This window comes from Eptatretus burgeri, chromosome 1 (assembly GCF_056783735.1).
Source record: "Eptatretus burgeri isolate ZD-2024b chromosome 1, Ebu_testis_v1, whole genome shotgun sequence".
In the NCBI taxonomy this organism is placed as follows: domain Eukaryota; kingdom Metazoa; phylum Chordata; class Myxini; order Myxiniformes; family Myxinidae; genus Eptatretus; species Eptatretus burgeri.
Window position 1 is genome coordinate 121,406,776 of NC_140961.1, and position 23,863 is coordinate 121,430,638.

Genomic DNA, 23,863 nt, shown 5'->3' on the forward strand with positions numbered 1-23,863 from the left:
GATTTATTTAAAGATAAGGCTGCTTCTCATTGCATGAGATGTTCCCCTTCTTACTACTCATACGTTAAATACGAATTCCAAGCATATTTAGTCGGATGCAGCTGGATCAGCTCAAAAGTCGGAGATCAGAAACGAGACATGGCATCCATCTTAATCAGTGACGTCATGGCATCCACATTGATGACAATATAGGATTTGTCCATCTTAATCCATGATGTCCACATATAAGCTGATGGTGAGAAAAATCGGACAGGTAATGGGATACATCATTCATCTGTAAAAGACTCATTTAAGCACCTTTTATTAGCTAACAATAATTGCAGCTTAGCTAGCGGCCTACCAAGAGGCCCAGCAAGTCAAGACAGCTCAGGCCCGTTCATCTGTGGTGGACGTGATCGGCATTTAATGCCTTAAGGACGTCGGGTTTCCCACAAAATATTTCAGTCGAGTCTTAAACAACAGTAGCGACTGTTTAAAAAAGTAATTATATGATGTATGGAATTGACTGAATAGTTTGTGGTTATAATTATATTTACTTCCAGTAGGTGTGTCCCATGAATCAACTTAATGCAGCATTTGTTCAAGGTGGAAAACCCCCTTGGGGAAGGCAGAGAGTAGAGGGGGATAAAGTAGCTACAACCTTCAATGTGTGACCCTCAGTCGCCTTGTCAAGTTTGGTTTAGATTGGATAAGTAACGACTGACCGAATGTATCGCGGTCAGACAGGCAGACAGAAAGGCACCAAATTACATATTTTAGCATGATAACATATATATATATATATATATATATATATATATATATATATATATATATATATATATATATATATGTATGTATACACACACACATATATAGTCATCTACGTAGTTGCGTTAATGGGGAAACGGCAGCCGTAAGATTAAGGCTGTACACACCGTGTATGTTTGTGTGGCTTTATGTCTTACCTATATTACATGTTTCTTTGTTTTGGTTCAGGGTGAGGAGACTTTATGTGTTACCAATGAGGGGCAGGCACTGTCTGCTTTAGATGGAGCTGGGTTAAGAGGTCTCATGTCCCACGTCTGATAAATTCTGGCAGAGGCCCGGAACAGTGGGGCAGGGTGATGTTACATCTACTCTTTTGCAACCAGAGAGGAATAGGCTCCTCCTCGCTGTATGTCATGGCCACAAGGAAGGCGGGGATTGGTGAATGTCCTGCAGCGGAGACCTGTGAATATCTCAGAGCAAAGAATGCTGGGTGGAGTAAGCAGGAGAGTCATGAAGGCCTCTGGGCAGAGTTGCTGGATCCCCCGAGGGAAGTGCCCTTTGTGGTGCATGTGTGGAAGGCCTTGGGGTGGTTTGGGATGGGGGTTGGTGAAGGGAGTTGGGTAGTAAAATGTAACAACTGGGTCTGATGAGGAAGTGGATGTGGAAGTGGATGAGGAAGGAAGGAACTGATGAGGAAGGAAGTGCTCTTGTTCTTTGCTTGGGGGTGGATGGTCGGGTGGGGGAGGGCAGAGAGAGACGCAGATGCAGAGAGCATTGTGCATGTTCTCCTTCTTCAGCTTTTTGCCCATGCTGTTTGTTCCAGAAATATGCTCATTCAGCTATGTACCTTCTCTTCCGCACTGCACTGGCGGTGCTTAAGTGTGTAAGGCCTGTGTGGCACATTTAGATGGAAATAGGTTGTTGTCTTGTGGTTTCGTTTTCCAGGAGTTGTGGCTTATTAATATGTCTTTGTGAAATATATTCTTTATTTATTTATATACCTTGTGCTTCTGCCATTTTGTTGTGCAAACAATCTTGTTCATTTTGGGAATCATGGAGGGCTAAATTTATTGGAAACTTGTTTGACAACTGGTGCGGGATGAGCTCCCACTGGATTACATGCCAGCAACAATCGTTTGGTGTCGGCTCTGGAGAAGCAGTTTTGGGCCATCTTTGAAGTCTTGGCATCAGAATGTGACCAACGACTTGGATGTGGTTGCATACACACACACACACACACACACACACACACACACACACACACACACACACACACACACACACACCCACACACACACACACACACACACACACGAAACACCTGGCTGTATCTAGATTGTGTCCTATCATGTCGTTTAGCGCATGCTCTGTCAACAAGCATCACCCATCATGTGAAAGTGTTATCTTCTGCATTACCAATTCACAGCCAGAGAGCTACGATTTTGGGTTGGGGAAATGAATTTCTGCAATCAGCAAATAGGATTTTATAATTATAAATCATTTGCCCAGTGGGTCCAAATGAGCTGTATTTTTGCAAACTCGTCACCAATTCCGACGCAACCCAAGTGATTCTCTAGCAGTTTCAGTGGAGTAAGTTCAACCCTTTTCAGGGTCAAACCCAGGAACAGACTGCTCAGAAGAAAGCACTTTACCAACCCAGCTTTTGGCAGCTACCCCCCTTGTTTTCAAGAGTCGGCTGCCACAACTCACACCATCTGTAATGTTGTGTTTTAAACATGCCGCACCACTTCACTGTAAACAACTAAACTCTTACAAACACCACGTAATTGTACAGCTGTTCTTTCCTTTGGTAATTCTATCCACAACCAAAGATGCACCTTCCCATGAAGTGGCATTGCTGACGCATTCCCGTTCTTGCAGTTGCCCTGTTCAACTGGCATTTGTTACACCATGTTATCATTTCAGAGAGGACAAATGAATGTTGAGAGCAGCTCAGTGTCGGTTGCACCACTCTCTTCATGTCCTCATTGTTACTCTGTTTGCTCGATACACGTCGGTTATAGCAAGAGGTGTGCATTCCGTTCATTAACAGCAATATATAATGACATTCTATTATTCTGTGGCACATAATACGAGAACAAGGATAATTAACACCTCTTCAGAAACTATTTGAAGGTTGTTGCAATGTTATGTGAAGAGGTCATGAAAAACATTCATGATGGATGTTGTGGTTAAACTAGAACATACTGTCCTTGTTTGAAACATCAAAGTAGAAGTGTGAAATCAACTTGTCTGGCACAGGTGCCTGGTGTTAACATAAATGCACTTTGGTGTGATTTAGGCAGCTGTATAAACTTGCAAGCTAAACATTGCTGAGATCTCAAGGACAAGAAGATATCAGCAATTGATTGTGGCCTAATGTTGTGTCCTTAGGCCTTGAAATATTTGTGGCATAATGACTCGGACACTGGACTGGCATCCCAGAGGTTATAGGTGTAAATGCACCTGAAGGAAGTATTATTAAGGATTTTAATTCGAAGCTTGTTTCAGGATAATTATCCTGTCATGCTCAGGTTGTTGGGGAAAAAAAACTAGCTGGCTCGTTAATGATCTTAAGAGAGGGACTAATCTGCCTGCCCTCACTGCATGTCTCTCATATATATCTGAAACTGGCAAGGTACCTGTGCTATGCACAGGTGGGAGCCCAAAATCTCAGGAACAAAATGTTTTGAGAAACTCCCACCCACTTTAAGGCATGTACTGCACAGGGACCACAAAAGCATACAGGTACTGTGTAAAATCAATGTACCTTTCATGATGATGATGAAGTTGATAACAATGACTATGAAACTGGTAATGCCGAACTGGGAGATGAGGTTACATGTGGAGAGAGCATTTTCTTATGGGTAGAAACTCAAAATCATAATTGTATTGGGGAATTTATGAAACCTCCCACCCACCTTAGGACACCAACTGGAAGCCCAAAACGTTCCACAGAAAGTTTGGTGGGGCTTGCCCCAAAACTGACGGAGTAGTTCGGGGATAGACGGACAGACAGACAGAGAGACAGACAGACAGACATTTCTGCTTTATAATATAGATACCTTGCCACATCCTATAGTTGACATTTAATGCCTGGAGGGCAATATGGAGGGCAAGAAAATGCTACTTGTGAAAAGACAGGCCGAACAGAAAGCTGATATCGATATTTTTTTATGTATTTCAGAATCTTCATGGTGTTCCATTTTCAGGGTGAAATAGTTGCTGAACACCACCCATAGGGTAGCTATTGATCTGCTGTATCTCAACTATGAAGTCACATGACAACATACCTTTGTCGGACAGCGCATGAAGTGAATGGATTGTAAAAATTAGTTGAAAAAGATTGTGGTGCTGCAATGATCTGATAACGTAAAAATGCAATTGGTTGGGTTAAGTTTGAATTGGAGTTATGCGTAAGTGTGACGTCATGAGGTAAGGTCATGGTGACATTTGCTTACAACAGTCTTTCCTTTAATTTACACAATCAAGTTTTCTCATCCAACGCCATAACATTTACAGTTTCATTCACACATTCTCCTCTTACGTCCAACAATAGAGCACAGTTGTGGATAGCTACATTAATATAACAGTAGCATGAATTTGTTAACCACAAGGGACCATCTGACAGTGATGACAGTTCCTATTCTTTCGCAGGCTGATGGGATAGCCTTGAGGTATGCACACTTGTCTCTTAAGCTGTCTAGCCTGCGTTTGAATCCCAACACAGCTATAAACTGTCATCCCGGTGTTTCACAGGCCGGTGATTCATCAATATGTGTGCCATCCCTCGAGTGGATGTTAAACTGGGCGACTTGTCTGCTGACATTAGTTGGTGGATATTAAAGATCCCACGGTGTCCTTCGCGAAGAGTAGGTGAGCTATCGACGACAGCATTAACAAATTCAAAATTCCTGCTCTAACTACTGTTGGAAGAGGCATGGCTAACTGACCAGCATGACCCCAGGCCAAGAGACTACTTTGGCAGAACCAACAATCTGTATCACAGAGTATGGTACATCAGATCAGGATTCTTTTGCAGCTGCATGTTTTCTCCCAGGTTTTCCATCACACATCGACCTAACGGACTATGTTGATTGACACTCTCATCAGTTCAGCCACTTTTTTAAGGGATAAACGAGCTGCACAGGCTCACACTGTTGTGACATTTGTGACGTCACTCGGGTAATTCACTTAATATCCGAATGACATTCGTCACTACAGCTCTTCAGACACACCTGTGCTCTGAAGTCATATCACATGGAGACAGCCATTACCTGACAAACCTTGCAGGAGCAAATTGTTGAGCATTTTATGTTGAACCAATAATAATTTGCACAATTATTGAGCTCAATGCATGTTTTCTTTTTTGATACCACTTCGAACTACTTACAGCTTCTTTCGCATTTTTTGTCTTCAGTTCAAAGTTAAGAGAGAGAGAGAGAGAGAGAGAGAGAGAGAGAGAGAGAGAGAGAGAGAGACAGAGAGAGAGAGAGAGAGAGAGAGAGAGAGAGAGAGAGAGAGAGAGAGAGAGAGAGAGAGAGAGAGAGAGAGAGAGAGAGAGAGAGAGAGAGAGAGAGAGAGAGAGAGACAAGCTGTTTAGAGTGACCTTTCCCATGGAGGTCAAGGCATTTAAACTGACCCAACCTCGCCCTAATTTCCTGTTGCTGGCAAAATACGCGCGCTTGAAGGTTGGACCAATAAGACATTGGCAGTTCTTACCAAGGGCAGCCTTTCCTTTCAAGCTGATGGTTGTTTGTCTTTTGCCAGCTGTCTTTGGCAAGGTCGTAGCATCGGTATCGGCCACACAATTATTCTAAAGCTTCTCAGTGCACGTGAATGTTGGAAATCTGATACTGTAATCAGGTGGTGATAAGCTGAAACCTATCACAACATGTCCACACAAGCCACGTCATGATAGGGCAAGTCCAGTGACTCAAGCGGGAAGACTTGCAACTATGCCCCGACATATCCACAGTGCTGTCCCATCCGGTAGAAGGAAAGGTATATTTCATTATGAATGGCTGATTTGTATAAGTTGCTTTGCAAATGGAAGGTGATGTTAAAAGTGATGGGGAATTTGAAATAAAACCTCAAAAACAGCAATGCTATGGATGACTTCTGAAGTCTTCAAAGCTGCAACTAGCTGCTCATTGCATGATTGATAAGTGAATATCTTAAAATAAGTTTTAAGTTGGAACATGATGAAGAAACTTGCATATCTGTCATTATGTGGACAAAGCAAACACATTTGCAAGTAGAGCGTGGAAGATGAAGCAGTCAAAATGGCAAACAGTGTCAGAGAACTTTGAGATTAGAATCCAAAGAATATCATCTCATATTGGAATCCCAGCAATCTCTCGGGCTGGCAGGATGGCCGAGAGGTACTCGTACTCACCTGTGAGCTGTTTCATCTCCTGGCATTAGATGGTGGACTTTAAAATTATTGTGGTGTCCTTCCCGAAGAGTATGTGAGTTATCGCTGGCACCCTGAACAAATTTCAAATTCCTGCTCGAACTTATAGAAGGCTTTTCTTCAGTGGCACAGCTACACCCCCAGCAAAGGATGATCCTTGCAGATGTGCTACATATGAAAGAAGAAGAAGAAGAAGAAGAAGAAGAAGAAGAAGAAGAAGAAGAAGAAGAAGAAGAAGAAGAAGAAGAAGAAGAAGAAGAAGAAGAAGAAGAAGAAGAAGAAGAAGAAGAAAAGCAACCTTGACAAAATCAGCAGGTGATTTCAATGGCATCAGTGAATTTCCCCTCAAAACCTGTGAGATGGCTATTCCTCTTTCACAATAATCACTACCCTTCTGCAAATCCTTATTGGAAGGTTTAATACCTTTGCGATGGAAGGCGACTTGTGTTGTTCTAATCTAAACAAAGGGTGCCAAAACAGACACACTGAACGACAGACCAGTTGGCCATCTTACAATAATCAGGAAGGTAATGGATTAAATAATGTCTGCAGATCTCAGGGCACACCGATTAATCAAACTCTTGTTTGGTGGAGGAGGAACACCTTGTTCAGAAGGAATTTAGAGTTGAGATAAATGACTATTTGTAAAAATGCCAATCACCACTTGGCGCTAGACGATACACATTTCAATCAAGAGAATCGGGGCCTTGCCCCCACCCTGAACCCCCTGTCCTGCAGGTTTAAAAATGTTTTCTTGCATCGCCATTTTCCAAGAGGATGTCAACAGTATGCAAGAGTATGCGGGGCCAATTCTATCGACTGACAGACAGAAAACATAAAGACATATATTGACATCTCCCTTGCTCTTCCAGCTGAAGAAGCTGCATAAAGCAACCAAAAAGGCCCACACAAGGTAGTATGTTAATGTAAATTTATTCATATAATCCCAGCCAGGTGGATTAACTTGATTGGGTGAGAGCTGATTGGCTATTGCCTCCATTCACAGGTGAGAGATGTGGGTGGGACTTTCATATATGTGTATATATATATATATATATATATATATATATATATATATATATATATATATATATATATATATATATATATATATATATATATAGTTGAAAGTGTGTCTGTGTGTGTGTTTATCTGTGACCTATGCACGCGAAAAGCACTGAACTGATCCTCACCAAACTTCACATGCTGACAGAACATGTACCCGGGAGTGTCCCGATGTAAAATAATTATACTTCCGACTTCCGGCTTCCGAATTATGACGTCATCACCTGATTGCGTAACGTTAATTTTTCAAGTTCAGCCGATTGACATGGGGCCAACGCCATTTACAATAGAATGAAAAAATAATGCTACAGTCAATTGAAGACAATGATTTCTGACTTCCCGGTTTCCGAATTATGACGTCATCACCTGATTGCGTAACGTTAATTTTTCAAGTTCAGCCGATTGACATGGGACCAACGGAATTTGCTAGAGAATGAGAAATTAATATTAGTCAATTGAAGACAATGACTTCCGACTTCCCGGTTTCCGAATTATGACTTATGCATTCGACACACTTTTCGTAATGTTAATTTTTCAAGTTCAGCCGATTGACATGGGGCCAATGCTATTTGCAATAGAATGAAAAAATAGTGCTGCAGTTAATTCCGAATTCCCGTTTCCGAATTTGACTTATGCATTCGACACACTTATCATAGGCCCTATTCACATCAACAAACGCCTCTTTTAATGCATGATTAACACAAGTCATATTTTATTGTACATACAGGTAGTCATCGACTTCAGACCACGATCGGTTCCGACCGACCAATCGTAAGTCGATTTGGTCGTAAGTCGACCAACCTTTATTTGTAGTGTATTGGGCTATGCAAAAATTGCCGTATGTATATTATACTGTATCCAGTACACACCAGATATGTTCAATGAGGCTCTGATATACATTGAAGATTTGGTGTTATACATGAGCGGGAAAGATTTAACTAAGTGGGGACTTCCCTCTTCTAATAGGTCTGAAAGCGCAACCATCAGTAGAGAATGGTTCCGTGAAACAAACTACAACACAGATACTCTCGCAAAGTTTCTTTCTGACAATGACCCACTTCTGGTACAGGATCAGAGTAATGCATATCAACTGATTTCTGAAGCGGTTCAAGAGTGAAGTGGTGTGATATTTTTCTTGGATGCCCCGGGTGGTAATGGCAAAACATTTGTCCTCAACCGTTTGCTTGCTAAGATGAGGAGCCAGAAAAAGATCGCATTAGCCGTTGCTTCATCCGGTATAGCCGCAACACTACTTTTGGGTGGCTGCACAGCGCATTCTGCTTTCAAATTGCCTCTCGACTTCGCTACAATGGAATATCCGGTTTGTGGCATTGGCAAACAAACTGAAGCAGAAAAAGTGCTGAAGAATTGCGACCTCATAGTTTGGGATGAAGGTACGATGTCGCCTAAGGATGCATTCGAAGCATTAGATATAACTATGCGAGATTTAAGAGGAGTAGACCTGCCTATAGGTGGAGTTACGCTGCTTATTTCTGGCGATTTCAGACAAACTTTAACTGTAGTACCCGTGGCACTCCAGCTGATGAAACGAAAGCCAGTATAGAATCTTCATACCTCTGGACATTCGTACAAACTATCCATCGAACAACAAACATGAGGGTCAAATTATATGGTGATTTAGATGCTGGCAATTTCGCACAATTACTTCTCAAACTTGGAAATGGTGAAATCCCGAACACAAATGATGTAATATTTATTCCCGATGACTGTGGTACAATAGTTTCATCTATGGAATAATTAGAGGCTCATGTGTATCCCAATTTAGCGACTAATTACAAAAACACACTGTGGCTCTGTGAAAGAACAATCCTGGCTCCACTTAATGAAACAGTCCGTGTAATAAACCATCAGTTATTGCAAGTAGTTCCAGGCGAACAACATAGTCACAAGTCTATTGACACCACACTGGATAATGAGCAAGCCATACATTATCCCACAGAATTTCTAAACTCATTGGAATTACCAGGATTGCCTCCGTACAATCTGTCATTAAAAGTTGGATGCCCTATTAAGTTATTACGTAATGTAGATGCACCAAAACTTTGCAATGGAACTAAACTGATTGTGAAAAGACTACTACCACATGTAATTGAGGCCACTTCATGACAGGATGTGCGAAAAGAGAAGATGTATTCATTCCGCGAATTCCACTCATTCCATCAAATTCAATGATTGAATTTAAGAGACTAGAATTTCCTGTATGCCTGTGCTTTGCGATGTCTATCAATAAGGCACAAGGACAGTCATTGAAAGTAGCAGGGCTGGAATTATCCACTCCTTGCTTTTCCCATGGTCAGCTATATGTGGGATGCTCCAGAGTGGGATCATCGGAGGCTTTATACATATTGGCCCCAGAGGGGAAGACATCAAATATTGTTTATCCTCAAGCACTCCACTAAAATTATTGAGCTACTTCAGTTATTTCATAAACGGGAATAGGATGTTCGATGAAGGAAATACATGTTGCTGGTGAAAAATAAAAATGGTGGTGGGAAATAAAAAAAATGGTGGTGGTGGTTTGTATATATACATATTACAGATATAAATAGAATGGTGATGGCATATGGTGTATGTGTATTTTATTTTATAATTAAATGGTTATGGGCTATGTAGATATTTTATAGAATGGTTATGGGCGGAGGTACGTTGTAACTTCATATACATAATATAACATAATTTTTTGTCAGGACAACAGATGTAAATAAATCAAATACACTGGGCCAGGCTGGGTTATGCCCGACGTATAAATTAAGTCGCAAATGATGACACGAAACCAGCCTCACATTGTTGAAAAATTATGGTTTTTTATCTGATGCGGCAATAAATCTTAACATTTTTGAACTCGAGTCTTCTGCATATAAAACATGGCGGGGAAAATATAATATTATAGTGGTGATGAAAAAAATAATAATGGTGGCAGCCTCTACAATTTTACAATTAACTGTGACATATACTCCTTCAGACCCGCCGTCATCCACAGGATTCCTGCGCGGAGCATGGGTATCCCTGCTAGTATATATATATATATATATATATATATATATATATATATATATATATATATATATATATGTATATATATATATATATATATATATATATATATATATATATATATATATTCACACATATATGTATATGTATGTTTATATATAATAAATTTAGCTTCAGGACTGACCACTCCATTCGAGATATGTCTCTTCTGCTTCCTTAGCAATGGATGAATGCTTTGAACCTCAAAAAGAATGTCAGAGCAGGCTCATTGGATATTACCCAAGCATTTTACACTCTCCGGCACCCTGCCCTCATTTCTATATTTCTGTCAGTGACAAATCAGGTCCTCACCTTTATTGTAGAGTTGGTTTTCTTCATGCCCCAAGTCATGCATAATGCATCCTATTTCCTGCTTATCCTTGAAATGTGGTGCCCATGAAGGCAGTGAGCAGGGAGCTGTCCCGATCATGGTTTACATAAAGTACTTTTCCACATATTGAGAAAACCCTCAATCTCAGTTTTCAAATTAACTATATTCTGCATTGGAAAGTCCCTGCACCGATGACAGGCATGCTGCAGCTGCATTCTTATGTGATGATCATGACAAATAAGGATCACATCAATGACCTTTACTGCCATTCACTGCTTTTAAGTACCATGCACTGACTCTGTCTCAAAATAAATACCACGTGATGAAACATACAATTTATTTTTGCAGTCAATCTCTCATGGAAACAGAACTCCTTGCATGAGCAATCTGTTATGATCCATCCTGGACCAATGATATAGGTCTCCAGAGCAGGACAGAGCCTTGATAATTCTCCACAGAACAAAGTAATTCATTGTCCTTTCTCACTTTGATACAGTGTACAAGGCCTTCATCTAATCTGTTATGTGGTAAAGCTCTCCGATGTGGGCTGGTGCTGCTCAATCGAACCTGGCACCCTTGGAATCAATGGATTCCAAGGCCCTGATGATCATTTGAGTCACTTATTTTTTATATTGTATGCATCACATGGCTGCAGGTGGCATAATTGGTTGGGGGTGCAGCTGTGCCACTGATGCAGTGCCTCCTGTAGGTTAGAGGAGGAAGTTGGAATTTGGCCAGGGTGCCGGCGATAACTCACGGACTCTTCACGCAGGAAACCATGGAACTTTAACATCCACCAACTAATGCTGGATTTCATAAACATCCCAGGGACATTAAACATCCAAGGGATACACACTTGTTGATGAATCATCCTGCCTGCAAACCACCAAGATGAGGGGTTGTTGCTGGGTCGAGATTGGAACTCAGGCTGCATTGCTGAATGGTGAGGGCACACCTCTCTAGACTATCCTGCCAAAACACCATTTCAGTTACGCATCAGGAGATTTAGGTGCAGAACTTCCGCCTTTCACACTAGAGACAGGTCAGTGGCCAAGTGATTATCTGCCACTTCATATAAATGGTTACCCACCTGCCCTTCTTCCTTCTCAAGCCACCAACAGGATGCAGTCACTCAGCCAGCAATTCATACCACATTGTCATCCCCAAATCGAGAAACGTCAGGTCAGGTCAGGTATGGGAGCATGCTGCGGAGCAGCGGGTCACTGCGTCCGCTTTCTGTCGGTACTCCAGGGGCCTCCATCTGGCCATCCCCCAGGCAGATGCCAGGCCCATCCCCATCTCCTTGAGAAGCTGATCAACCTGCTGCAACCACGAGGCATATGGTCGTCCCTTTGGCCTCCTCCACTCATGAGACTGCCTCGCTGAGAAAATCTGGTGAGCAGGATCAACGTCAGGAAAATGAGTCACATGTCCATACAGCCGCAGATGATGCTCAAGGACTATACAAGTAACAAATCTCATTTGAGTCTCTCTCAGCAACCGCTCGTTTGACACAAAGTCCGACCAGCGATTGCCAAGGATTCTCCAAAAAGACCTTGTTCCATAGAAATTAAATCTCCAAGTAAATTAAATCTCTCCAATAAAATTAAATCTCACCAAGTCAAGAAACTTGATGCCTTTCTGGTTCACAGTTCCAGACCCATGGTGACCAACACAGATCTCATAATCATCCCTAACAGTTCCAGTCGATCCATTGAAATCCCCCAAGACTGGAATAGTATCTCGCCTGGAACAATGATCAACCACAGACTCGAGTGTGGCATGGAATGCGTCCTTCAAGGTGAGATCAATCTCTTCAGTCGGAGCATGTTCAGAGACCAGGGAAATGACACCCAAAGAGTGAAGAATCCTTAGTCTCCTAATACACTTGTTGACTGGTGTTACCTCAGTTACCATTGTAGTCAGCTTGTTGGACACAGCTCCAGCAAATCTTTGGGCATGGTAACCATCAGAGTGACCAGACCAATAGTAGCTGTAACCACCCGCCATGATCTCGCTGCAATCCGGTCTCCCTACCTCAGAGAGTGCTGCAATACAGATGTCCAAACGCTTGAGATAAGATGATAACAAAGACAGGTGATCATCCTCCGTTGGGATAGGACATTCCAGGCACCCAACCGAAGGGACCACCTCAGGTTAACCCAAGTTGACCGCCGTCTGATGGATGATACCTCAGCCCTGCACCGACACACACTTCCGCAATCTAACCCGGGAAGTTTACCCTATGGTTTCCCTCCAATCATTAAAGATTTGGGGTAGCCAAAGGCATTGCCCCACTCCCGTCATCCGGTGAGCTGTCCTGCGAAGGGCAGTTGCACAGGAGGTACTCCTACGGAGTGAGTTTTCAGTTCTTTGTGCTTTTAGAATGTTTTGCGGAATGAAGGGTTTTACGGAGTGCAAATCGTGCCACCAACCTCCTCATAAAAAGCAACCCAACTGCAGGAGGACGTCCGCATACACAGTTGGGCACTAGATATGGATGGCTGTTGGCTCATAAGGAGTTCCCCCGCCATTTGACAGGTTTTGTTTTTCATCCTGCTAGGTGTCCATATCATACACCCTTCTCACCAAGAAACTTGGTGGTGGAGATGGTTTCGCCACTGACAACCTGACGATGGAACAGCTGAGTACAGGTTTACATGGTACCTGTAGCAAGTCACAGATCTAATCTGACCTGACCTTACTTACTGACTGGAAATGTTCTTCCTACCGTGTCTTCAAAATGGTGGGCCATGGCCTCTTCCTGATATTGGCTATCTTCCATTGATTCTCTGCTCCAGTTCACCAATACTTTTCCACATTTACCCTATTTATGAGCTTTTCCTGTCTGCTCACATTTCCTTTTTTACTTATCCCCTCTGTTCCCTTGTTCTCTCCAAATGCCCCTCCTTATTATGCTACCTATCTTTTGGTTCCTTGCCCGATTATATCCCTAGTTTGCCTGTTGTCCTCTGTTATATTGTTGAGCTTAGCTTTTCCAAGAGCCTCGGTGTCTTTGTAAAAGGAGTCAAGTAAGTAGATAGCTTTGGATTATATAATGGTTAACAAAGAGATACGTGTGCACATTCTCGCCGGACTTACAATATGTCAAGGGCCAAAAGGACGGGTTAAAAAAGACGAGAGAAAAAAAATGGAAGAAATGCCCAAACGATTTTATTGTGAAATGTCCATTGCATAATTGTTGTTGTTAAAAGTATTGGAACTTCACCAGTGGTTAAAGGGAATAACTATGACGAAAAGTTAATAATGCAACAAACCACCTGTAAAAATTAGAGGGTAACTGGGACTTGAGGTTGGAGGAAGTAACTGTAACAGTTAATTGATCATACTTAATTGTGAGACTGAGCATTTGAAGTTGAAACGAAAGGAGTTCAAGCAAGTGCAGATGAACTGTTATCTTGTCATCCCTGAGGCTTTGCTGCGTCAGCTGTAGACTACTACATCATGTAGGCCCAGGGAATGAAAAACGCTATCTGATTTCCCAAATGGGATTGTGAAGTAAGTGCTGGCAAGAATAGAGGTTAGAGATGACATATACAGTACTAGCTTTAGTGGCAGTAGCACAGGACCGCTTTTTGAGCGGAGAACAAATCAAAGTCTATTTGGCTTATTCCCAGACACCGAAACAGATTTAATCTGCAGACCGTGTACTCTGGAGAATAGGCTGACTTGGCAAGAGCTGTTCTATGTTGGCAGTGTTGGAATATCCTGCTTATGAAAACCGAAGAAAAGTCAATTTCGTTTCTTATATCTACCAACACAAGTGGGAGTCGATAAATAAATATGCAGATGATTATTTATCACATAACTCAATTTATAGTAAGGGGCAACTGTCAATAACACTTTGTGTTCCACATGCAAATGGTTGATATCAGGTGTATGAATGCCTCGGATGGAGCAAGTGTAGGTTCAATGGTGGATTATGATCACTGGGGACCTCACGTGCTGCTCCAAGATGTCCCAAAGTGGTTTGATCAAAGGAGGAATGAAACTCAAACTTGAAAACCTGAGAATATATGTACCAGATTCGTGAATATTTCACTTTACATCATTCGAGGAAATGAAATGCAACTTGGCTAACTTCCCAGTAATATACATGATATATGGTGGCAGCCATGCCTTGCCTTGCTTGCCATTGTGAGCCACCTTTTAACTGTGAAATAATTATTTATGAACAAGTATAACAACCTTATAACAACAATAATAACGAGAGAGTTCATGGAACACACAGTGGTGACAAAAAAAGGACACGAGCGGGGCTTGCGAGTGGAAAATGTTACTGGTCGAGATGATCCAAAATGGATATTTTGTTCAAGTACTGCTAAACGGAAGGTTTGTCGAAAGTGCCAAAAAAATGATTTGTGTTTCACAGTGTTCAAATATATAATTCAATAGAAATAAAATAAAGATTTCAAAGGTTGTAGGAAAACAAAATTGTAAGTTTACCACCATTGATCTTTTGCAGAACCTGATATACAACGTTACATTAGTTCTTCGTGCCTGTTGTTTGTGTCCTTTATGATGTCGCTAGAAACAGTAAGTTTCCTGTTTGGAACGAGCTTCAATTTTGTTGACTGCTAGACAGACAGACAGAGTAAAACAATAATCTCAATTCCCCCTGCTGATGCCTGGTGTTGGCTTAATGGTTAGAGTGGTGGGCTTTGGATGCGAGAGTCCTGATTTCAAATCCCGCTCAGCTGTTGAATTAATACCCGGTGGGGTTAACTCTGCCTGCCATCTTTCTGCGGTCGGCAAATTGAGCGCCAGCATGCTGGTATACTGTGTTGGAGTGGCGCCCCATCCAGGATTGTGTCCAATAGCCAAGGAGACTGCTTAAGCAGCACCAACGCTCTGCACAGAGTATGGTCCAAATCTCCTCCTCCTCTCTCAGCTCATGTGCGATCGGGACAAATTCAGAGCCAGAGGAGTAATATTGAACCTCGGGTTCGTGTTCCGAATCATCTTCAAAATATAATATTCAATTGAAATGACGTTGCTCCTCGAATACAAACTGAAGTTTGTGGACAGACAGATAAATGAAAAGATTGCTTAACGCTGCTTTTCGCTTCTCACGCGCAGGGAGATATATATGCATTTTTTTATTCGCTTCTTATATTCTCATGAAAATAATGTTGTTTTAAGTGTATTTAGCAGAAGCTATTATTCTTACAAAAACAACTTCTTTCATACACAGGATATGACTCTGGGTAGCATCATTTGCCTGGGGCATGGCTGTGCTATTGATGCAGTGCCTCTTTGTAGGCTAGAGAACTAATTTGGAATTTGTTCATGGTCCCGGTGATAGTTCTCCTACTCTTCCACCAACTTTAAAGTCCACCAACTAATGCCAGTATTAGTTGGTTAAACGTACATCTGAGGGAGAGTGCACACATCAATGCCTCCCTTGCCCCGCATGTGAAACACCAGGGTGGCACTTTATAGATGGGCTGGGATTCGAACCAATGAACGTTCAGAGGCGAGTATGCACACCTCCAGGCTATCCCACCATCCCACAATAACAAGAATGACAATTTATTTGGGTTTGATTTCTTCACTAACACTTTGACTTGCATAACAGGTACAGCACGCAATTTATTTATTTTATATTGGTTCGTATTCTGAATTGAACATCCATGAACTCTATACCTTTGGAGACAACCATGCCCTGTATTTCATCAAACTAGCTGAATTCAATGCAATGTGCAATGTGCATCGACATATTTCCTGGATGACAAATTCTGGAATGATGGCCTTATGGTTTTGTATGAATTACCAATCTTAGGCGTTGCAAAATGCACTTGGACTTGTGTCAAAATTCTTCACCTTCTAAGGATATCCAACATGCTGCTCTGGAGGCTGCTTGCCTTGCACGTTCATCCTCAACCCGAGTCTGAATTTGCTCTGTAGTCTCAGCTGCCCTGGAGGCAGCATGTCTTGCACGTTGATCCTCAACCCGAGCCTGAATCTGCTCTGGAGAATCAAGGGACATGTAGACTGCCATTCTCTTTGCATCCGATTTGTTTCTGCCCATCATTGTATTTTTGGTGGTATGTGGCAGTATTTATAATGCAAGTAAAGTAGGTGAAGATATTTCTTCACAGAAGTGTTCTCTTATGAGATCCAGAAGTGCTCCGGCGGGCATCTTGCCATGCCGATCTTCATGACTCAGTAGATTAAAATTTAAAAAGCAAGAGAAGGATCATACCAATATGTGGAGGATAAGAGGTATGGGAGAAATGTACCAAGGGAATACACATTTTCCGTTATTAGCCGGCATATATAATATGACCTCAACATACAATCTTCACAATACATATTACTCGATCGCGGCAGTGTGTAAGTAACATACTCGCTTGAGACCTGGATATGGAAGTGTTATAATATGCCTGTGTAAAGCAATCTTTTTATAAACAGGCACATGTGTCAACACCATGATAATTACCTCTGCCACCGAAGGTGCATGGAGATTATGTTTTCATCCATGTCGATATGCTAGTTTGTTTGTTTGTCAACAAAATATCTCAAAAAGTTGTGGACAGATTTGGACTAAATTTGGTGGAGAGCTTTGACAAAATGTGACTAGGACAAATTATTAGATTTTGGTGATGATCCGAATCTGAGAATTTTTTTTTAGTGATTCTTCACCATTGAGTGATAGGGCAAAAACTATATGTAGCACGATATTTCAAAAAGTTACTGATGGATTCGGATGAAACTTGATGGATGAGTTAGATAATGACAAGAACAAGCTCATTAAATTTTAGTTCAGGTTTGAATCCAGGTCCGGTCTATCAGTGGGATACAAAAGGTAAACTAATCAGCCTGGCGGAGGTATGCACTCTACCGAGTTCCCTTCAAGTTAAATTAGTATTGTTGACAACAAATCACTACAACCTCAACATAAGATTCACAATATATATTACTCAATTGCTCCGGGGAAAAAAATGCAGGCAGTGTATTAGCACAAGGTCCGATTGAGGCGTGCAGACAAATGTATTTTTAAAAATTCATAATAATTCAATTTTTTTTTAATCCAAACATCACCCTTGACCTTCCTCTGCATGAAAGAGGAAGCCATGCCAAGTTTGGTTGCATTGGTTCCTGCAGGGTGTGAATGCATAAATGAACAAGTCAACAAACAAACTTTCTTCTTTATATATGAGATGGTCAATGTTTGTGTCAAAATAAAAACGTTAACTGGATAAAAGCATTTTTAAAGCATATGAAAGAAACTTACGGAATGAGGACAGCAATTTGACCAGCGTATTGGTATACAATGCCGTACACTTTTTGAAAAGTACTGTGGAGTCTTTAATGTCCACCAGGAAATGCTAACAGTACAGGTCGCTTAAAGTTCCCACCAAAAGGCAGTGATGAATTTATGTAGTAGCTTGCCTCCAAAGGACAAGGATGAGTTTATAATCAGGCTGAGAATCAAAATAAGACTGCATGGCTTAAAGGAAAGTTAGGTACATACCGATATGGGTTCTTTCATCGTCCAATGCAATTCACAATGTAAATGCTTGCAGTATACAGAGTGGCCTAAAATATAGTTGACTGACATTCTCTTACTTTTCAACCATTTTCATATAAATGTCATGACATTTTGGCTAATGCATTGTACTCTTGGTGTAAATAAACAATGTTTTCCATGTTGTATCGTTGTTTTGTCTGATATGCAATGATTCAGCTGAAAATATATGGCAATCTCGGTAAATTAACTTTTGTGTCAAACTGGATCTAAAAATTTAAGAACATTTAAAACCTGACCTGCTCTCTAGAATAGTAAGTGACAGCAAAGTGTGACATCAAAAAGTCGTTTCATTGCCAATATTTTGAAGCAAAACCATTCCCATCATGTTTGTCAACACCCATTAATGAAATGCTAGCAGATGGGTATGGAAATGAAAGTGTATGTATGGATGATGACTGCACATGATGTTCTCTAGGCAGCTGAAACATATGTCACCAAAAGTCCCAGTGGTCTTGTGAGACCTCCTAACGTTAATACAGCTACGGTAACTCTTCGGCATGAGATTCTAATCAGACACAGGATGATGATTTTGTGGGATTCTGTTCCATTCTTCAGTTAGCACAAGTCGAATTTCTGTGAGGCCACATGGACATTGAAGAAGCTCCCAAAGATTATAATCAACTGGATTGAGGTTTGGGCTTCTTGCTGACCAATCCATTACTTCTGTCATTTTCTGCAAATTGTTCTCCCACGATTGTCCTGGCAAGATGGCATCAATAATTATCTTGCAATAGAATAAACCCGGGTCAGTGCAGAGAGCAAAATGTCTTGCAACAGCATGTATGACAACGTTCTTGCTATAAATGCACCACTTGAAAGAACAATGAGCTCTGTATAACCACCAATACTGCAGATGCCATCCAAGACTGTAAGTGATTGAACCTCCTCCCCCAAAGCAATCATGCTTGATGATGTCGCATTGTACAAAATGAAACTCTTGAACAAATTGATAACTTGTGGGCAAACAAAATCTTTTGATAATCCCATCAAGATTCCAATGTGGTTCAGTAGTGTTGTAGTATCAGTTGCTGTGCTCTCACTGACTGTCTAGACCTCAAACTAAATTCAGAGTCTGTTCTTCACTGTTTGATTGCTTTTGGTGACTCGAGTGACTGCCCTGAAGTGCATGTTTAGCCCATGTACAATAGAATGCATATGATTCCTTAATGGCATGTTTCAAAAATATCTTTAATCTCTTGGAGCAATTGATCTCACAAATTAGATATACAAACTATTAGTTTGATATCATAAAGATAACTTGGAAATAACAGGAAATAATACACCAAACTGGGTGGGCGGACAGTTGATGAAATGTTGCATTGGTTATGTTGGCTGAACTGGATGGTTTGTTGGACATTTTGGCAGACATCGAGATTTGGGAAAGCAGGCTGCTGCTGGAGAACCATTGTTGAGCAACAAGTGATGCTTGGACTGTCTCTCTCATTGAGCCTTTGTCCCTGGTTTGGATTCACTGTGTCCACAGTGTGGACCATCAGTGGGCATACACATTCCTGCCTGATCACTGTACCAATGGGTGTCATTCCTCCTCTGCAGTCTCCGAGGTGCACGTTTCACTTTGAGGCTGGTATGCTGCCAAGTTACCGAGGTACTTGGTTGTCCAGAGTCTTGAACGACTCTCAATACACACTTGTCTGGACTCCATGCAGACTGTAAGATTAAGCAATATCCCTGGGTGCTCATAAGGTAGGGGCTGGATAATAAAACGAGGGAACCACTGGTAGGCTTGGAAAACTCAGCAGAAATATCATGGAGAAGAAAGCAAATACCTCTGGATTTTTTAAATGGTGTGAATAAACTTTGGTATATCACAGGTGATGAAAATTGTGGTCAAGTTTCATCAAAATTGTGTGTGTTCGTTCGCAGAAGAAAGCGAATACATATTTTGGGAGCACCCCTCCCCCCCCCCGTGAACCCCCTTAGCCCCCAATTTTTTTATGTCGTGAACAAACTTTAGTACATCATGGCTGATGAAAGTTGTGGTCAAGTTTCATCAAAATTGTGTGTGTGGTTTCGGAGAAGAAATCAAATAGCTCTTATACAAGCCTCGGTAATATAAACAAAAAATTACATATTATTGGGGGAAACCTTCTCGTATGCCCTTCAAACCCCAATTTATTTTCAATGTCGTGAACAAGCTATGGCATATCACGGGTGATGAAGGTTGTGGTCAAGTTTCATTGAAATTATTTGTGTAGTTTTTGAGAAGAAAGCAAATACATATTTTGGGGTGGGGGGGGCAACCCCCTCCCCTTTCCGCAAACCTCTTTCGACCTCGATTTTTCTTTCATGGCATGAACAAACTATGGTAGGTTTGTGGTCAGGTTTCATCGAAATTATTTGTGTAGCTTCTGATAAGAAAGCAAATACCTATTTTTGGGGCAACCCCCTGTAGACCCCCTTAGGACCCGATTTTTTTTTTTTATTTAATGCCGTGAACAAACTTTGGTACATTATGGGTGATGAAGGTTGTGGCCAAGCTTCATCGAAATCGTGTGTGTAGTTTCAGAGAAGAAATTGCAAGTTTTTCTGGACGGACGGACGGACGGACGGATGACACGCCATGCCATGAGCTCCCCGGAACTACGTTCCAGGTGAGCTAACTCCAAATCAAAATCATCATCGCCTCCTCACAGAATTTTCTTTGCATCGAAAGATGCTTATTCCACATATTCCTCTGTCTTTGTGTATTTGTGTGCACGTGGATGTGCTGTGGTTACCCTTACTATAAGTCATGGACCAGTGCTTGTTTGTGTATTGGTTTGTTTGTCACGCTACTCCTCCTACAGTTCTGGGCCGGTTATATCCAGACTTGCGACATAGGATTAGCATGACCCCAACTACTGTATCTCGGTGGTTTTTATCTTTGCTGGTGGTCTTGGGGCGGTGGTGGGGGAGGGGGGGAGGGGTGAGGTGTCCTGCATATTCTTTATGTAAATGTGTATCATGTGGTGCTGCCTTCAGGTGGTGGAAAGTATTAAAGATCCCCACCCTTTTCATTACTGTATTCCTGTACCAACGTTTTCCAGTGCAATGAGGCATTTTGAATTAAAAGTAGTTGGTATATTTCACATAACATAACATTTTGCTTCATGCACATAACATTATGCCTTTTGCCTCTGCTGATGAAGTCAATGGTGGCATTATGTTTTCGTGTTGTCCGTCCGTCCGTCCATATGTATGTACATCCGTCCATGCTAATTTTTCTGTTTTCTCCGCAACCGCTTATCCGATTGTCAAATATTTTTCACTATAGGTGTGATTACTCATGTAGAATGTTTTTTTTTAAGATAACTATGATGTGATAGGCCATGTGGCATGGCAGCCATGTTTGAAAAAGGTAAAACTTAGGACCTCTGTATCTCTGAAACAGCTCTGTGGAAAAAAAAATGAAACTTGGCAAATGTGACGTACTCCACATGGGAAACAAATCTGATATTTTTTTATTGTGTCATTTAAATAAAATGGCTTTGTTATGACGTCATAATTGCATACGTCAAATGCTTTATTCAATCAGTATGAACATTTTTGAGGGTCATATAGGGCTAAATTGCATGGGGGTGGATCGATGACATCATCAGTCACGTGGTTCAGCAGCCATATTTTTAAGCATAAAAGCCTTCAAAAATCTTCCCTCAAATGGCTGAACAAATCGAGGCAAAACTTTACAGCCATATCCATGAGAAACAAAAAGTTCTCCACCTATGATGTCACTGTTCACATAGTTTGCCACCGATTCTTTTTGAAAAAAATAAACCTTTTAAAATATTCTTCTCCAGAACGGCTTGACAGATCGAGGGGAAACTTCACCCAAATATTCCCCAAGCCTTGGGGATGCCAGGATGTTCACGAATAATTAATAGGTCACATGGTTTGGCAGCCATATTGGTTTGAACGAAAAATCTTTCAAAAACGTATTTCTCTTGAACCACTTCATCAATCGACATGAAACGTCACAGTTATGATCTCATAGTCATGTGGAATATATGTTTTAAGTTTCAACCTGATCAGACACATGGTCTGGCAGCCAGAATTATTTAATATTTTGCATCTTGGTTCAGGTATTTCAATCAATCTTGGTAAAAGTATGTATAATGATGTATTAATGTGGGCAGAGCCATATCTGGCAATCTCACGACGCTAAAGAGTCCCGTCAATTTCTTGTAATTTTAATGAGTGATTGAGGCAGCTGCCAGTTGCCTATACACCGCCCAGATAAAGGCATTTGTCAGAAGAACGTGTTGCGTGCTTGGAACAAGATCACCAATAGGGTGGGTTCTCTGCTAGTTTATTGGAATTTACAAATATCCCACAGCTAAACTTTGACATCATAGATTTCCGAACTGCATATGATTTGTGCAGTAATTGATTTCGCAGGATGTTGATTCTCATTTGATTGCTCTTGTGTTTTTGTGCAATCTGAATTTTAAAGCCTCAATGCTGTGCACTTGATTCTCTCCAAGTTGTCTCCAATGTCAGACTAACTTTTATATTCATATTTATTACCCGGCCCATCATTGAAGGGTCTGCCTTCATCCTCCCCCATTAAAAAAATAAAACCTTTGGTTTACATGTTATTTCACTTGCATATATGGCATCTCTTCACTCCTCCCTCTGAGATTGCATCTGTGGCCTGACATGGGGTTGGTCTGGCATTGGTGTGGTGCAGGCATGATGGGCCAAATGGCCTTCTTCTATGTCAAAGTTCCTTGTTTATTGCAACAATATACTCCGATATCTGTATATACCCGGATAACAATATAGTCCACTTACATATTAATCATGTGAAAGCAATACCTGCTCAACTTGGAAATCAAGGTCAGTTGGCATTGTTTGTCTGAAATCAAATCCAGCGTTGTCTTGTGTCTCTGTTTGCACATCTGCATTTGTGTGACAGCTCTTACAGGAGCCTTAGACCCCATAAAAGAAAGAAAATAAGCTCTTTGCAACGAGTTCAAATTGAGCCTCAATCCATAATTCGACTTCACATACAATACAGAAAGCTCCTGTGCTCGTGATTGCATTCAGTCAATATAAGGAAAAGAAAGAACCATGTTCTGGTTCCGATCATTTGCTTTCCGAAGGCCAGTACCGGTTCTAACCAATTTGGATTCGATTGAAAACATATTTCCATCTCCATTCAGGTGTAATGCCACCATGCACCTTACAATGAATAAACTAACCTCAATCTCTCCAGGCGGAGGTGGGATATCTCCTCCATTTGTAAAATGGCTTCATCCTCTTGTCATGCACTGTCCAGCCATTATAATCAGAATCCGATCACAGAGGCTGCTGTGGTAACCAGTTTCACATAGATTATGTAATGCACCCAATGGGGTGTGCAAGACCTCATCTTTGGAAGAAATGCTCATCCTCAACAATGCAAAATGCTAATATGTACAGTTAATCGTGTGGAAATGTGTCGAATTGGATATATGTTTGTATGGATGGCTATTTGAATTGCATTTCATCACTTGGGCAGTCTTTCTAAATGTAATTACATGTGAAAAACAATGTACAATAGTCAAAAAGGGAAACCTAGCAATACAAGGATCCTGTCTCTCGGTGACCTCTCGATCCTATCAATGTGTGCATACGCTGTCTTCTGGCTCCTGACATGGTTCACGAACATTCTCTATATCTTTCTGACCATATAATATTACATATGTAACAA

General features: G+C 41.2%; 1 protein-coding gene across 1 annotated transcript in view; it reads left to right on the forward strand.

Annotated features, from left to right (window-relative positions):
- Positions 1–1,163: 1,163 nt before the first annotated feature.
- The window catches only part of LOC147035305 (uncharacterized), a 94,238-nt gene continuing 71,538 nt past the window's right edge, over positions 1,164–23,863 (forward strand). Inside the window, exons 1-5 of the mRNA XM_085865892.1 lie at positions 1,164–1,313; positions 1,574–1,633; positions 2,677–2,780; positions 13,574–13,648; positions 14,513–14,605. Coding sequence (XP_085722018.1) covers positions 1,164–1,313; positions 1,574–1,633; positions 2,677–2,780; positions 13,574–13,648; positions 14,513–14,605 — 482 coding nt within the window. The remainder of the gene's footprint in view (positions 1,314–1,573; positions 1,634–2,676; positions 2,781–13,573; positions 13,649–14,512; positions 14,606–23,863) is intronic.